This window comes from Phyllostomus discolor, chromosome 4 (genome assembly GCF_004126475.2).
Source record: "Phyllostomus discolor isolate MPI-MPIP mPhyDis1 chromosome 4, mPhyDis1.pri.v3, whole genome shotgun sequence".
In the NCBI taxonomy this organism is placed as follows: Eukaryota; Metazoa; Chordata; class Mammalia; order Chiroptera; family Phyllostomidae; genus Phyllostomus; species Phyllostomus discolor.
In genome coordinates this window covers 595,549-610,751 of record NC_040906.2, presented here as the reverse complement: position 1 = coordinate 610,751, position 15,203 = coordinate 595,549, and the positions used below count along the sequence as shown (strand labels likewise).

The 15,203-nt window shown below is 71.9% G+C and overlaps 2 protein-coding genes across 2 annotated transcripts in view; one reads left to right on the top strand and one right to left on the bottom strand.

The window, feature by feature from the left end:
- Positions 1-216: 216 nt before the first annotated feature.
- Positions 217-9,095, bottom strand: MAB21L4 (mab-21 like 4). The gene is made up of 5 exons (XM_028510761.2): positions 8,202-9,095; positions 4,536-4,761; positions 2,920-3,073; positions 1,402-1,758; positions 217-660 (listed from the first exon to the last, which is right to left on the bottom strand). Exons 1-5 carry the CDS (start codon positions 8,683-8,685, stop codon positions 568-570), a joined length of 1,314 nt encoding a protein of 437 aa, XP_028366562.1. The 5' UTR covers positions 8,686-9,095; the 3' UTR covers positions 217-567.
- A 5,170-nt stretch (positions 9,096-14,265) lies between these two features.
- Positions 14,266-15,203, top strand: part of CROCC2 (ciliary rootlet coiled-coil, rootletin family member 2) — a gene marked incomplete at its 3' end in the record, with an annotated part of 34,141 nt that continues 33,203 nt past the window's right edge. The window contains exon 1 of the mRNA XM_036025015.1: positions 14,266-14,840. Coding sequence (XP_035880908.1) covers positions 14,763-14,840 — 78 coding nt within the window. The remainder of the gene's footprint in view (positions 14,841-15,203) is intronic.

Sequence of the window (15,203 nt, the reverse complement as noted above, 5' to 3'; positions counted from 1 at the left end):
TGGTGCCCATCCCCCCCGGTGGGACCCCAGCCTCCAGGCCTGCTGGGCGGCCCACCTGAGCTTTGGCCCGCTCAGAACTAACAGCCTCCGAGCCCCCCAGGCACCGACGCACCCTCCCCAGGAGGTGGTGCCATCTCCACTCGCCCCGGAGGCCGCCCGGCCCCGTCCTGGGTCTTGGCGGAAGCTGGGGCGGGGGTCAAGGACATCTGCCACCCCTCGGAGGTGCACTTGTTTATTCAAGGTCAGACACACGGCGCTCTGTCTCTCGGGGCGGCCCTTGGACGAGGGTCCGACGAGCCCTCAGGTTCCCCGAGTCCGGCGGACACCCCGTTTTCAGCGTCTAGATGGCGTCATACAGGACGGACAGACCTGGGTCACAGGAAGCCCCTCCCCCCGGGCCTCACCCCTGGAGACAGGCAGCTGCCCCCGGAGGCCGGCTGTCCGCGCTCTCAGGCCCGGGGGACTGTCTGCTCCTCACCCACTGCCCGCCCGCCCCAGGGGAAGCCCCTGCTGGTGCGCCGGGAGCTTCGGCAGGGCACCTCGGCTGCGGCCCAGCCCGGCGCCGGCTCAGCTGGCCTCACCGCCCACCGTCTTGGTCTTCCGGAAGATGCTCTGCATGGCCGCGACCCGGTCCTGGTCCTGGATGTGGAAGACCTGGAACTGCGGGCGGGGCGGAGGGTCACAGGGACGCCTGGGGGTCTGTCCGTCCCAGGGCCGCGGGCACCGCGTGGACCAGCCTCAGCTCCCTGGCCGCTGGGCCCTCCCGCCTCTGGGTCTCCTCCTGGAGGGCCCCCTCCCCCCAGCCTTCCTCACGTGCAGGTGTCCCCCCCTGTGGGCCTGACATGGAGGAAGCCCGGCCAGGTGCTTGTTGAGGGCCAAAGGTGGGTCACACCTCACCCCACGCCCCCAGGTGCACCCTAAGAGGGGACACATGTTGGCTCCTGGGGGTGAGGGTGTGAGTGGCCCTCGGGGAGGAGCAGGAAGGGCCCCTCTGGGCATGGGGGGACGGAGGACCAGCAGAGCTGGTGGAACTGTGGGGCAGCTGGGGGCTGGCCAGGCCCCCCCAAATGCCAGGGGACGTGGCAGGGGACTCCAGGTGCAGGGACAAGGCAGAGACCTGAGGTGAGGCTGCAGGGCCACGCTCCTGCACAAGGAGCGGACCCAGGGTGGGGCTGGGGCCCTGAGCCCCTCACGGAGGGTTGGGGGAGGTTCTGGGGAGGCTCCAGGGTGGGGGTGCCCTGGTTCCCGGCCAGCAGCCCTGGGCCTGTGGGGCCCCTGGTGGGCCTGCCTGACCCTCGATGTCCCCGAGACACTGTCCAGAGGCCTGGCCTGCCCTTGGAGGGGGAGGGAGTGGGGGGGGGCCGGGGCTCTGCCCCCCACCGCTCGGGACGCCGCGCCCACCTTGTCCAGCAGGACGTCGAAGTAGGCGGTGGCCCAGTAGGCGGGGTCGCTGGCGGGCAGCTGCAGCAGCGCCTTGACGCCGTGGTCGATGCGGGGCGGCGGGCTGGGGCCCAGGTGGGTGGCGTGGATGCGCAGGGCGGCCTCGGGCTGGCTGGCGAAGCGCTCCACGCGCAGGTAGAGGGCGCCCAGGTCGAGGCCGGCGCCGCGCAGCAGGTCGCGCCCGGGGTGCAGGAAGTGGGGCAGCCGCTGCGTGGCCAGGCAGCACAGCAGCACCACCAGCAGCCGGTAGACGGCGCCCTGCAGCTCCGCCCAGTCCTCCGGCGCCGGGAAGAGCGCCGAGGCCCAGAGCAGCACCGTCTGTTGGGGGGCGGCGGGGGGCGGCTGCTGTCTGGGGGGGCTGGGAGGACAACCGGGCCCACCAGCCCCCCCGGCCCCCCCGGAAGCCCCTGCCCACAGGCCTTTCCCGCTCTTTGTGCCCACCCGGGGGTCCCAGTGCAGGTCCCGGGCCCTCGACCCCTGCGGCCCCCACCCAGGCACCCCCCTCCCGTGACTCCCAAGGGGGTGCTGCCGCTGAGCAGGACCCCGCCCGCCCTCCCCTCCGCGGCATCCGCACGCCGGCCACCAGGCCGCCAGGGCCCTCCCCAGGGCACCGGAGGTTCCTGTGCATCCTCGGGGCCCCCCTCCCTCACCCCCACCCACCGACCCACCTGTGTGCCTGGCAGTCACAGCCGGGCCCATCTAGCTGCCCTGGGCACCCTCTCCCGCCCTGGCCCCGAGTCCCCAGCTGGGAGCCCCTCTCCCTCTGCTGACCCGCATCACCCCTAAGTCAGCGCAGGGGCCACCATGGGGCAGACCCCAAGGGACCCCTCAGGAGCCGGCATCCCCTCAGGGGTGGGGCGGGGCCCTGAGCGGGGCAGTGAGTGGCCTGAGGTCACACGGGGGCCCCTGGCAGAGCCGGCTCCTGCACCAGGTTGAGCCAGGTCCCCCTGAAGCCCCTACTGAGGTGAGGGCAGCGCTCCGAGGCCTCGGCTGCTTGCCCGCGCCGCCCCGGGGGCCCCGCCGCTCTTCCCCAGCCCGAGGAGGACATGGTTCCAGCACCCCCAGGGGCCGGGGCCCCGCTGAGAAGGGGGTCCAGGGCTGGCGACAGTCACAGACCGAAGGCCAGAGTGGGGCGCTGGGACAGAGGGGCCGCCCAGAGGCCAGCCACACGGGCTGGTGGGAGCAGCAGCTGTGTGCTGCCCGGCCCCAGGGTCCAGCTGCAGCGAGAGCCCCGGGGCCGCTAGGGCGGGTGCAGGTGCCACCGTCCTGGCCAGCCGCACGTGCCCGCGAGCCTGGGCCTCGCTCCCCGGAAAGCCCAGCAAGGCTGCGGGATCTGCTGACCTGGAGCGCACTCCGGGCCGTCCACCGGCCGGAGCCCGCACAAGGGTCCGAGCCGGGGCCCCTCCCTGGCCCCCCAGCGACAGACACAGGCTGAGCGGCGAGGCGGCGGGCTCGCTGGGCCCCCCTCCCCCCACGTACCTTCAGGTGGTCGAAGGTCAGGCCCGGGCTCTGGCCGCCGTCACGCCAGCTCTCCTGGTTGATCCGGTCGAGGATGGAGAGGCTGTCCAGGCGATGGCCCGGCAGGGTGCCCAGCGCGCCCAGCAGCCTGGTGAGCAGGTAGTCCGTGGAGACCCTGGGAGGCCAGGCGGACACAGCCCTGGGTCAGCATCGGTCCTCAGCCGGCCAGCCTTGCCAGCACCCTCCCGCACAGCCTGTCCTGTCCCTGGAGACAAAGCCCCTTCCCCAGGCGGGACCCTCCAGAGCCCCAGGGGTCGGCCCAGGGCCGTTGGGCTGCACCCAGCTGGGCTGCACGCACGTTTCAGGACCTGCGCAAAGGGCTGTGCCCTGTGACATGCCTGGGTGTCACGTAGACACCCAGGCCCCCGAGCACCGGGGGACATGGTTGCTTCCAGGCCGCCAAGACGCCTGTGGGGATGGGAAGGCCCCCCTCTCCCCGGCCCAGGGTGGAGCAGCAAGGCCCCTGGTCCCCGGCAGAGTGTGGGTGGAGTGCCCCCCGTCTGCCCCCCACGCCCCAGTGCGGAAGCCGGGCTCCCCTGCAGCTGCAGACCGTGGAGGGCTGGGCATCTTCCCCCGGCGGTGCCCACGGCGCAGGGCAGCACACCGCAGAGCTGCTCGCCGGGTGTGGGTGCCGGCTGGGAGGGGTGGGGTGACACCTCAGGGTCCCCACTGTCTGTGCAGTCTCCTCGCCGGACGTCATCTGCCCACCGCGTCTGCGCCGCCAGGGCCGGGGGAGGCCACTGACCGCAGAACAGGCCTCCGCTCAGCGCAGCCCTCGCCCTTTCCTGGGGGCTGGGGGTCACCGCCCGCCTGGACGCAGCCCCTGCTCTGGGCACCGAGTGCTGGGAGCGGCCCCCCGCCCCGAGGTCGTCTGAGCAGCAGGAGGGGCCCGAGAGACTCTACTGGGTCCTCCGCCACTGAGAGGCGACTCAGGCACAGAACCACTCTGGGTGGGCGCTTCACCCGGGCCTGAGCAGGCAGGTGTGGCCTGGCCAACCACAGTGACCCGCTGTGCAAGCGTGTGGATCCGGTAGGGTCTGCGGGGGAGCTCAGCCTCAGCCGTGCCCACCTCCCTCCCACCCACAGCACCCCCCCATCCCAGCAGACGCCACTCCGGCTGAGGGTGGAGACTGGGGACCGCGGGAGAGGCCGCCGGGCTTCCAGGGTGGGGGAGGGGGTGCGGGGCAGCACAGCCGGAGGCCTGGGGGAGGGACTTCTGGACGAGCCCGGACCTGGGAAGAGCGGCCCCGTGGAGACGACGGAGACTCACGCGAAGCCTCAGAGCTGCTTGGTCTCGCCAGGACCCCGACCCCCTGCCCCGCTGTCCCCTGGGGGCCTGTCCTCCTCGCTGCTTTCCCACATGGGGCCGGGGCCGAGGGCCCCCCCCAGGGTGGCCTTCCATGCTCTCGGGTTCCTCCGCACAGCCCGCTCCCCCAAGCTCTGAGAGGGCTTCCGCACTCCCCTGAGACCCCGTAACCCCTGGGTGGTACAGATGCCCATGGGGCAGGGGTGGGCGGGGGGCACCAGGGTGAGACCCCCTTCCTACCGGCCCCCCGGACCCAGGAGGGGCCTCCTACCTCCAGAGCTGGGCGCTGGCAGGCACCAGGGCCACCTCCTGGCCGACGATCCTTTTCAGGCTGCCTTCGGGGAAGCCGGGCACCCGCAGGGCGCCCTCCAGGGCGGGCACCCTGTGCTTGCGCCGCACCACCGGCAGCACGTGGAAGCGGATGGCCCTCCAGCCGCCGGACACCAGCAGGGACAGGTGCAGCTCCTCCTCCCTCAGGCTGTCCGCGTTCAGGGCACCTGCAACCACCGCCCTCTGGCTCTCACCTGCGCCCGGCCCCGCCTTCCCCGGACGCCAGGGACCGCACCTGCGGCCCTCTGGGGCCCACCGCAGCCCACACCTGCAGGCCCCGCCCCCAGACGCCAGCGTCCCCCCAGGAACCGCAGCCTGCGGGGGGCTGGAGGGCCTGCAAAGTGTTCTGGGCGGAGCCGTGCCCCCCCACTTGCGTGTGGAAGCCCCCTCCCGGCAGCACAGACTGTGGCCGCGTTTGGGGCCGGGGCCCTGGAACGGCGGCGAGGTGGGAGTGGGCCGCGGGGCGGGCGCTGGTCGGAGAAGCCTGGCCCTTGTGGAGGAGACGTCGGGAATCCCACCCAGAGAAGGGCCGTGCGGGACGTGGGAGAGGCCTCAGGGGAAACCTGCCCTGCCCACACCTTGGCCTTGGCCTTGGCCTTCCAGCCTGAGGACTGCTGTCCCAGCACCCGGTCCGTGGCGTCTGGCCCGGGGCCACCGACCAAGGCGGCGAGGACACTGTTGGCTGCGGAGCTCGCAGCTCCCGAATGACGGCGGCACCTGCGTTAGGTGCTCCTCGGGGCGCCTCCCCAGGCCCCCGAGCCCCAGCTCGGTTCCCCCTTGGCGGCCACGTCCCTTGCGGCCACGTCCCTTGCGGCCCTGTCTGCTGCAGGACAGGCAGCCGCAGCGGCCCAGACTGCACCAGGAGAGGCCGCAAGCCCACACGGGGCAGCTCTGCCCCCGGGCAGGGCCCTCAGCCAGCAGTCCCAGGCGCTGCCCCGACGGTCGGCTGGACCCCAGGCCCCACCTGCCCAGCCCTGGGGGCCTGCCCGGCAAGAGGCTGAGCCCCCCAGACCATGCTGAGCCCCGCCCCTTTTGAAGGGGAGAGTGAGGAGGGGTCTCCACACTCGTCTCTGAGCTGCTGGTCTGTCGCTCTGCACCCCAGGGTCCTGGCACCCCCAGGGCCTCCTCGGATTCAGGAAATGACTCTGGGTGGGTGTGTTCAGTGCCCAGCACCCCCGTCCTGGACCCATGCACCCCCAGATGCTGAAAGCTCTGGCAGCCCTCCTGCCGAAGACAGCCTTTGCTCCTGGGTCACTGTGCTCAGTCAGCATGGTCAGGGGTCAGGTCCCACGGCTGGGCACCCTGGTGCCTCTGGGACCCTGGGCCAGCCCCCGGGAGCAGCCTCCGGGGCCCAGGAGGGCGGCAGAGACTGGGCTTCTGACTCACCCACCCCCTCCCTCCCTTCCCTTCCTGTTCCTTGGAAGCTTCCGGGGAACTCCCCACCCTGGTCAGGCTGGTGCCCAGGAACCCCCACCTGAGACACACCCCCCAGAAGGGGCCCAGACACAAGGGCAAGTCTGCTGGGGCGGTGGGGAGAGCCCTGTTCTCGGCTCAGGGCCCGACGCCCGGGAGGCTGACAAACCGGGCTGCCCTGAATTCCACTCCACACCTGGGGGAGGGGAGGGGGCAGAACCTTCTGGGGGAAATGCTCCCCACTCTCCCCCCGACTCAGGTCCCAGGGGGCCCAGCCGAGGGATGCTCAGGAAGGGGTGGCCGAGGGGCCACGGGGAGGCAGGGGCACTGGCCCCCCTGCCTTCTCCCTCGGTCGCCCTTCCCCACGCCCTGCAGGGCGCACGGCCCACCCCGGACAGTCCACGGCGCCGGGGGCCCTGCGGGGGGAACCCCCTCCGTCTGCACACCCTCCCCCAGTCCCCCGCAGGGTGGCTCGGGGGCCACCCCCGGGGACCCAGCCCTGGGCAGGCCGTGCGCCCCCCGCTCCATCCCCCAACGGGCCTGGCTCTCCCCTCCGAGGAGAGAAGGGTGCAGTGACCCCGGCCCCTCCCGGGGCACCTGTCACTCAACGCCGCGGGTGGCTCCATTTCCTTATCTACCACTGGTCACACGTTCCGTCCACGAAATGGTGACTTGGAAGGCGGCCAGCCACACCTGCCGCCTGCCCTGCCACTCCAAACCAGTCCGGCCTGGTCTCTGGGCTCCCAGGGGCTCCCAGGGCTGCTGGGGGGTGGGGGAGGGCAGCCTGAACTCGTCACCTGCAGCTGGAAGCAATGCCTGGAATCTCCCAGCGTGCCCTGCGTCCAGAGCCTGCCTGTGGCTGCCCTCTCAGCCGGGACTGGGGGCTCGGGGGGGCCGGTGGGGGGACCTGGGGAAGGTGCGGAGGGGCCTGGCTGCCCAGCGTGCACCCGAAGGAGCCCGGGGGGGCGGAGCCTGGGGCCCCACCGACGGGTGAGTGCGTCTCCCAGGCTGGACCAGGGCCTGAGGGTGACAGGTCACCGTGCGCCGTCCTCGGGGAGGAAGACAGGAGAGGTCCCGCCGGAGCCGCCGGCGACGGTCGGAGGGCGCCGAGATGGCCAGACCAGATGTCTGTGGGGCCCAATGACAGGCCCGGCCGCCCCCTGCGGCAGCGTTCTCACCCCCGGACGGCGGTCACCACCCCGCCCCCCGTCGCCGGGCAGGTCTGGGGAGCGCTGGGCTGGGGAGCCACCCCCGTGAGCCACCAGTCTGTCCAGACCCACGGCCGCCTTCTGACCCTTCACGTCGCCACGGAGAGGGAGAGCCCGCTCCCAGGACCCGCGGGAGGGAGGCTGGCCTGGGGGCCACGGTGGCCAAGGCCCCCCGAGGGCCGGAGCCCGGATGGCGGCCAGACTGGGCCCCCCCCCGCCCAGCAGCCCGGGGCAGGTCACTGTCCTCCAGGTGGCTGACCGCCCCACGCACCGACCTCGCGGCAGACGTGAGGGCCAGAGTAACGCCGGGCGGCGGCCCCCCCAACACACCGCTGCCCTCCCAGGGGAGCAGGACATTCCGCCTCAGCCCCCCGCTGCCTGCCAGGACGACCTGACGTTCTTCCCCGGATGCCCAGGCCCTCTGTCCTGCGCCTGCCCTTGCAGCCCCTCACGGTGGGGGTGGGGGGGGCCTGAGGGAGGGGAGCCGCTGCAGGCCGAGGCCGGTGCCTGGCTCCCCGGGAGGGCTCCCCCACAGGGCCCATCGGGGCCCGAGATGCCACTCCGCAACTGGGCCCACGGCTGAAGCAGACCTGTGCACACTCGTGTGTATCCGTGCACCCCCTCACACACGTGCACACTCACACGAGTACATGCTCACACGTGCACCCAGAGCCCTCCCACTCCGGCACGGTTCGACCGGAGGCTGGAAGTGGAGATGGCTACAGGGACCCTCAGTCCAGCTGGGACTGACCGCCAGCGGCTCAGGGACCCTCGGGAAGCTGACCAGCCAGCGGCAGCCCGTGGGTCACGGTTTCCAGCCGCTTACACGGTGACACCGTCACAGCGTCACTCCAACGACCCCCTGGGAAACCTGACACGGAACACGTGCTGGCAGACCGCAGCACGTGTCCCCGACCCCCACACGGAGCGATCACACGCATGCGCACGCACGCACACACACGCACACAGAGCGGTCCCTCCGCTACCTGGCGCGACGAGGCCGTGCAGCCTGCAGTGCACGATGGCGGCCACCAGCAGGTCCCTGAGGAGGCGCAGGACCTTGCCGGGCGCAATGTGGCCGCAGCCGTCCGGGGAGGAGGAGGAGGAGGCAGTGAAGACGTCGTCCGTCACCCACGGCTCCAGGCCGGCCCCTCCCCTGGGGACGCCCAGGCGGCAGGACGCGGGGCCGTCGCCCGGCTCGGCGGCCCCCAGCTCCTCGCTCCGGAGGGCTTCGGCGTCCACCCTCAGGGGCACCTCCACGACCACGGGGCCGTCGGAGGAGCGCAGGGCGAACTGCGCGGCCTCCAGGTCCCGGGAGTAGTCCACCAGGAAGCGGGGGTCCCGGGCGTGCACGCGCTCCAGCACGGTCAGCAGCACGTCCTCCGCGCGCTGGTAGTCCTGCGCCCGGGCCGCCGCCCGCGAGCGGATGGCCTGCAGGTAGTGGTGCCACAGGGGCACCTGCACGGCCATGGCCGGGGCCCGGGCGGGGGGCGCTGCCCCCGGGGCCCGGCTGTGAGGACGGGCGGGCGGGCGGGCGGACGGACGGACGGACGGCGGGGAGGAGGCACCTGCCCGGGAGAGGAGCGGCGAGTCCGCGGGCAGGCGGGGTGCCCAGTCCCTGCAGAGCAGAATTCCGGAGCGGCTGAGCCGCGGCAGGTTAAATACCTGAACCCGGCCCAAGCCTTTGAAGGGAGGGTGAGTCAGCCACCAACAATGGGGAATGTCAGGGGGGGCCAGCAGGGGGCAGGGCGGGCCCGGTGACACGGGGTGGAGGGGCCTCCCTCGCACCGCCCTGCCTCTCCTATCAAGATGCACGCAGGCTGAGCCTCCCACCCTCCCGCCCGGCTGTCCCTGGGGGTGGGGCCCTGTTTCTGGTGCCCCCCCTGCCCCTCGCTGACCTGCATCCCAGTGGCGGCAGCCTCAGGGGCTCTGTGCCACCGGGTCCCCCGCCAGTTTAGGGGTTGTTCTCACGGCATCCCCTTGCTCTGACTTGAAGGGGGAGGCCCCGGGTGTGGGGGTCACCCTGGGGCCACTGCCTCCCGGCGGCCTCTCTCCGAGACAGCCCGGAGCAGCCAGCCCCAGGCCAGGGCTGGGGGCCGCATCTCCTCAGGAGCCTGAACGTCCCCACAGACCCTGCGCCCGCGTTCGGAAGCTGGGAGACTGGGTGCCCACTGAGGCCCAGGTATGAACCCCGCCCGCTCCTGCTGCAAGGCCCGCGTCTGTGCTCCCCTGCCCCACCCCCGCCCCGTGCCCTTGGGGTGCGCACCCCCCACCCCACCGGGCCTCCAGCCTGAGAGGAGAACCCACCTGGGCCTGGAGCCGGAGGGAGCCTGGCTCTCGGGAAGTCTCCTTGGCCCCGCCTCTCGGGGCGGGAGAGCTCTCCCCGCCAGCCCTCCAGCACCTGCGCTGGGCACCCTGCCCGGCCTGCCGCCTCCGTGCCCAGAGCCCTGCGAGTCCCAACCAGCAGGTGGGAGCCGCCCCCAGGACCCTGGGCTCCTCCGGTCTGGCCCCGTGTGTCAGGTGCTCCTGCTGGCGCTTCTGCAAACAGCAGACATGGGGGGGGGGGGTCCCATGGAGGGGGCTAGCCCGGCAAAGCCACCCACAGCCCCCCCCACCCCGGGGAGCTGCGTGCCTGAATGGGAGCCGTGCACGGACCCAGGGGCCACGGCTCCCACTCGCTGGCACCCGGACGCCCTTCTGAGGAGCTGCAGCCGCAGAGAGGGGTCCCTGGTTCCATGCCTCCTAGGACGGGGAGCCCACTCCTGACCGGGGGGCCCCAGACACAGCCAAGCAAGAGACAGATTTCCCGCCTCGCACTGGGCCCAGTCCGGCCTCCAGGCCCGGCCGTGCGGACAACGCACAGCTCTTCCCAGACATGCTGGCGAGGGGCAGGGCCATTCCACCCAAAACCCCGAGTGTTGGCACCAGGCGAGGAGTGACGGGGGGTGGGGGGGTGCTGGCCGAGGGGGACACCCCCAGAGATGACGCAGCAGCACGCCGCCGCGGGGACCCAGCTCTCGGGTGCGCCCGTCAGCCGGCCCCTTCGGGCAGGGGACACGCAGGACACCCCAGGTGTGGGGGAGCTGGCGGGGGAACGAGCCCCCAGGGCGAGGGAGAGGCGGGCCACACGGGAAGACGCTGTCTTGCAGAAAACGTGTGGTCGCGCTGGGCTGGGGCCGCGAGGATCTGATGGGGCCTCCCGGGCGTCTGTGGGCGCTCAGGGCCACCCCAGGAGGAGCCTTATCCTCTGGAAGGTGCCTGCCCGTGGCACAGCGAGTGGGAGGCAGACCCTGAGCCCTGAAGATTTCTGAGGCGGGAAGGAGGCCAGGGGCAGCCCCGGCCCAGGACAGGGGTGGGCACGGCTCCCTGGGGACAGGAGGGCCCCAAGGGCCTGGGCACAGGGCTGGGGGAGGGGTGGCGTGGGAACGGTACCTCGGTGGGGCCACACCGGCAGCAGCTCTGAGCCCCAGCGGTGGGTCGGTCACCGTAGGGCCAGACTGGAGCCCCCTCAACCCGGCCTCTGGACCCCGGGACCCACGAGGCCTCCTTTGCGGCTGCCGGGGGTGGGAGAAGAACCTGCCCAGGTGCTGTGGACAGGGTTGTTGTTTTGTTTTTTATTGTGACAAATAAAAGTATCATCTGTCCATTTTTTAAAGATTTTATTTATTTATTTATTTATTTTTAGAGAGGGAAGGGAGGGAGACAGAGAGAAAGAGAGAAACATCAATGTGCGGTTGCTGGGGGTCGTGGCCTGCAACCCAGGCATGTGCCCTGACTGGGAATCGAACCTGCGACACTTTGGTTCGCAGCCTGCACTCAGTCCACTGAGCTACGCCAGCCAGGGCTCATCTGTCCACTTTTAACTGCACAGCTCAGAGGCTTCAGGTTATTGCCGCTGCCCCGCCGCCAACATCGCTGCCCGTCTCCGTCTCCATCTCCGTCTCCCGGGCTCTTCCCCTGGAAACAAAGCCCTGTCCCCAGTGACATGCCCCCAGCCCCTCCCCCGGCCCCTGGCACCCACCGTCCCAGCTTCTGTCTCTGCGAACCTGACCCTCTGGGGCCCCCACACACGCGAGGACACCGGGCCAGTGAGCTGAGCAGCCACAGAAACACGGAGACCCCTGGGCCCACTGACACTGCATCGTGGCCTCCGTCGGAGCCTCCTTCCCCTCTGAGGCCGAGGCAGGCTCCCCCGTGTGGAAGGGCCTCACCGCTCCTCCGTCCGTCTGTCCCTCCGTCCCTCCGTCCGTGGACACTGGGTGCCCACGTGCTGCCGCTGTTGTCTCCGATGCTGCTGTGAGCGCGGGCGAGCGGGTGTCTGTCCCAGACCCTGGTCTCCGCCCCCCGCTCCCCCAGTCTGCATCCAGGAGCGGAAGTGCTGGGCCGTCGGGCAGCACTGGGACCCTCAGTTCTGGGACCCTCCCTCCTGGCGTCCGCAGCGGCCGCCCCCTTGTCCATTCCCATCGCTGCGCACAGGGTCCCCGCATCCCCGAGGGCCCTGGGTGTTTCTCGGGTGTGGACGGCTGCCGCCCCGATAGGCGAGGCGGCCTCACTGGACGAGGTTCGTGTTTCCCAGAGGTCAGTGCTGGGGCGCACCTTGTCCTGGGCGGGGGCCAGTCCTGTGTCCTCCGTGGAGCAGTGTCCGCCCCAGTCCTCGGCCCGAGTTTGAGTGGGGCTGTTCGGGTCTCTGTCGCTGACGTAGGAGAGTTCTGTGTGTGTTGGAGACACAGACTCTCACGTCGGATACATGATGTGCAAGTGTTTCCTTCCACCCTGCGGGCTGCCTTTCCATCCCCCGACACCACCCTTCGATGCACGAGAGTTTCAAGTGCATCCGACCTGTTGTCTCTCTTTCCTCTCGCCGCCTGTGCTTCCGGCACCGCCTCTGAGCCGCTGCTGCCAGGCCCTGGGCCCCGGGCCCCGGGCCGGCGGTTTCCCTGCGAGCCTCACAGCCTCGGCTCCTGCCGTCCTCCCGCCGCCTCAGCAGAGAGCCCCCAGCCCTGCACCCAGAGACCCCGCTCCTCACTGCCGCCCCCCGAGAGCCAGGGGCAGAGGGCAGGGCCCACGAGTCCCCCAGCGCCCCCACCCCCGCCAGGGCGGCCCCCACAGCCAGCCCGTAGCATCGTCGTCGTCCTCGGACCGCCCTCTGACCGGGGCAACCCAGGGTGGGCTCTGTCCCCAGCAGGCCTCTCGGGACTGACCGCAGCCCGGGGTCCTCCCCACAGACGGGGCTGCAGCCCCTGGAGCCCCCGGGGCGGGGGGCCAGATGCCCACAGAGGCCCGCAGAGCTGGACGGAGAGGGAAGGGCCCGACCATGTTCCCCGGTTCTACCCACCCCTTCACAGGGCCTCCGGCGCTGTCCCGGAGCCAGGCCTCTGGCGTGGACGGATGTCGGGGGGACACAGACGCACAGGCAGGGACCGGCGGCCTGGGACACCCACCCACCCACCGGGCGGTAGGACAGTCGGCCGTGGCACCTGCCAGCAGATCGGGGCGGGGCCCGACTGGCCTGCCTTTCGGGACGACGGGGGAAGGCACCGCCTGCCTCCTGCCCGGCACCCGCAGGGGCTGGGAGCCGCGGCCACGGGCAGGAGCCACCCCTCTCCTGTGCGCCCTGTCCTCTGGGGGTGCAGACGCACCTGGGGAAGGTGCGGGGCCCGGGGCAGAGTCCCCGAGAGCACCGGCAGCACCCAGAACACAGGCAGACCCAGAGCCGTCGGGCGGGCCTGCAGCCCGGAGGCCAAGAGGGGCCGGGGCGGAGCTGCCGCATTCCTTTGCGGCCTCTCACCCTCTTCCCCGCGTGTCCTCTGCGTGACCCGCCTTCGGAGCACACACCAGGACCGAGTGTCCGGCTCCCACAGGCCGGTCGGTCAGGGCGAGGACTGGGGAGGCCGAGCAAGGGCAGGAGCGCGGGCCTCGCTCGGGGAGGCACCCGGCTGTCCCGGAGTTCCGGGGCCCCTTCCCCTTCCAGGCGAGAGGGTCTGCGTCAGGGGTGGCGCATTCTGGCATCCCGGGGGCCCGCAGGGGACAGACGAAGGCGAGGCCGCTGAGTCCTTCCTGACCCGGGCCCCGCCCAGCCCCCACGTCGGCCGGCCACACCCGAGAGGAGCCTGGCCGGGCCAGGACAGGGGCCTGCCCCAGGGGAGCCGGGCACCCAGAGTGCGCGGGTGACGCGGCGGGGCGGGGGTGCCGCTCAGCGAGGCTCCCCGCTCGGGGAGGAATGGGGACGAAGCCCAGCCGCACGCGGGCCACCTCCGCACAGACGGGGGGGGGGCACCTGAGCGGGACGGGCGGTGCGGGGGCCACAGCGTCCCGAGCACCGAGTGCCCCCCGGAGCCCCAGGGAGCGGGTGGGTTCGGGGCCCCTGCCTCCGGCCCCCTCCCCACCCCCCAAGCAGGGAGGGCACCAGGGACCCTGAGGACATCAGGACCAGGACAGAGCACAGGTGCCCCCTGGGTGAACTTCAATCTAAGGACGTGGCCCAGGCCCCGCCGGGCGCCCCCCACTGGAGGCAGCACCGGGGGCAGACTCAGTCCCCACACAGTGTCCGTCCCCACTGGGCAGCCCCGGAGGGACACACCCCACCCCCAGGGCCCAAACGGCCTCCTCTCGTTGGAGGGACAGACACTCGGGGGCAGGCCCACCCCAGCGCTGCCCCACCCCCCAGGGGGACGCCTGTGGGCCTCAGCCGGGCTGGGGCAGGTCCCGCCCACACGAGTCGGGAGGGGGCGGGCGGGGCTGGATGCCTCTGCGGGTCTCGGAGGCCTCCTCGGCTGAGGGCGGGGGGGGCGGGGCGGGGGGGGGGGCAGGCTGGGGGAGTCCCTGCTGGTCCTTTGTGTGGCTCCGGGGAGGTTCCGGTGAGTGAGCAGAAACGACCCTCCCCTGGCAGGTGTGAGGCACCTCACCCACGATGCAGCAGCATCCTTTCGGGAAACTGGATTCCAGGAGGCATGGCCCAGGGCGAGGCGAGGAAGATGAGGCCCCCTGCCCAGGCCTCGCCTGGCCGGTCGGCTGCGGGCCGCGCTCCATAGAGCTCCAGGCTCCTTTCCGGACCCTGGGGCAGAGTCAGAGTCTGAGCCTCCAACGGCAAGAGGCGGCAGGCTGCAGGCCACCTCCACTGGCGTGTGGCACCGGCACAGGGCCCCGCCCCCGGGTCACTGCCCGCTGGGAGGGGGGTAGCCGGGGGAGAGGCCAGCACCGCCCTGCGTGGGGTCGTTGTGCAGCCGGACAGCTTCACCCAGGGCGTCTCCAGGTCTCCGGGGAAACGGCTTCCAGACAACAGCGTTCCTAGTCCCCACGGCAACAAGGCTTGCACTCCTGTTTCCAGGGAAACCGAGCCGTCAGTGTTTCAGTTGCCAGAGCAACGCCTAACGCCCGGTCATCTACACAGTCCCAGCCCAGAGGGGGCCGCTGGGAGCCCGGCACAGGGAGCAGGTGCTGCACAGGTGTGGGGCCCCGAGCGGAAGGAGGTCCTGCAGGTCCGGTCTCAGGAGGAGACGCCCCGACTGCAGCCCCAGGCTCCCCCTGGGCCCGGTGCCCCAGGCGCCATGAGTTCCGCCTCCAGCGGGCCTGGCGATGGGGACCCAGCGGAGCGGTCCCCGCCAGGGCTGGACGCCGTGATCCAGGTCAGTGGGTGGCTGCCCCCAGCACCCCCAGGAGCCGGCTGCGAGGGCACCGTGCAAGGGCAGGGACCCTGCAGAGGCCACACCTCCCTGGCGCCGGGGCGCTTCGCACAAGCTCACGTGGTCAGCACAGGCGCATGCGTGTGTGTGCACACACGGGCACAGACTGACCCGGAGGGGCTGGAGGCCTGAGTCTGCTGGCGAGCCCCTCATGGGGGGTGGGGGGCCCGGCAAGGACCCTCGGCCGACACTCTGGATCCAGCTCACTGTCGCTCTGTGGTGACGTGCGGGGGCCGCCAGTCCCTCCCCAGAGGCTCTCGTCACCTCTGCCCGTGGGTGCGTGGGTGGGGCTGTCCCCAGTATCTG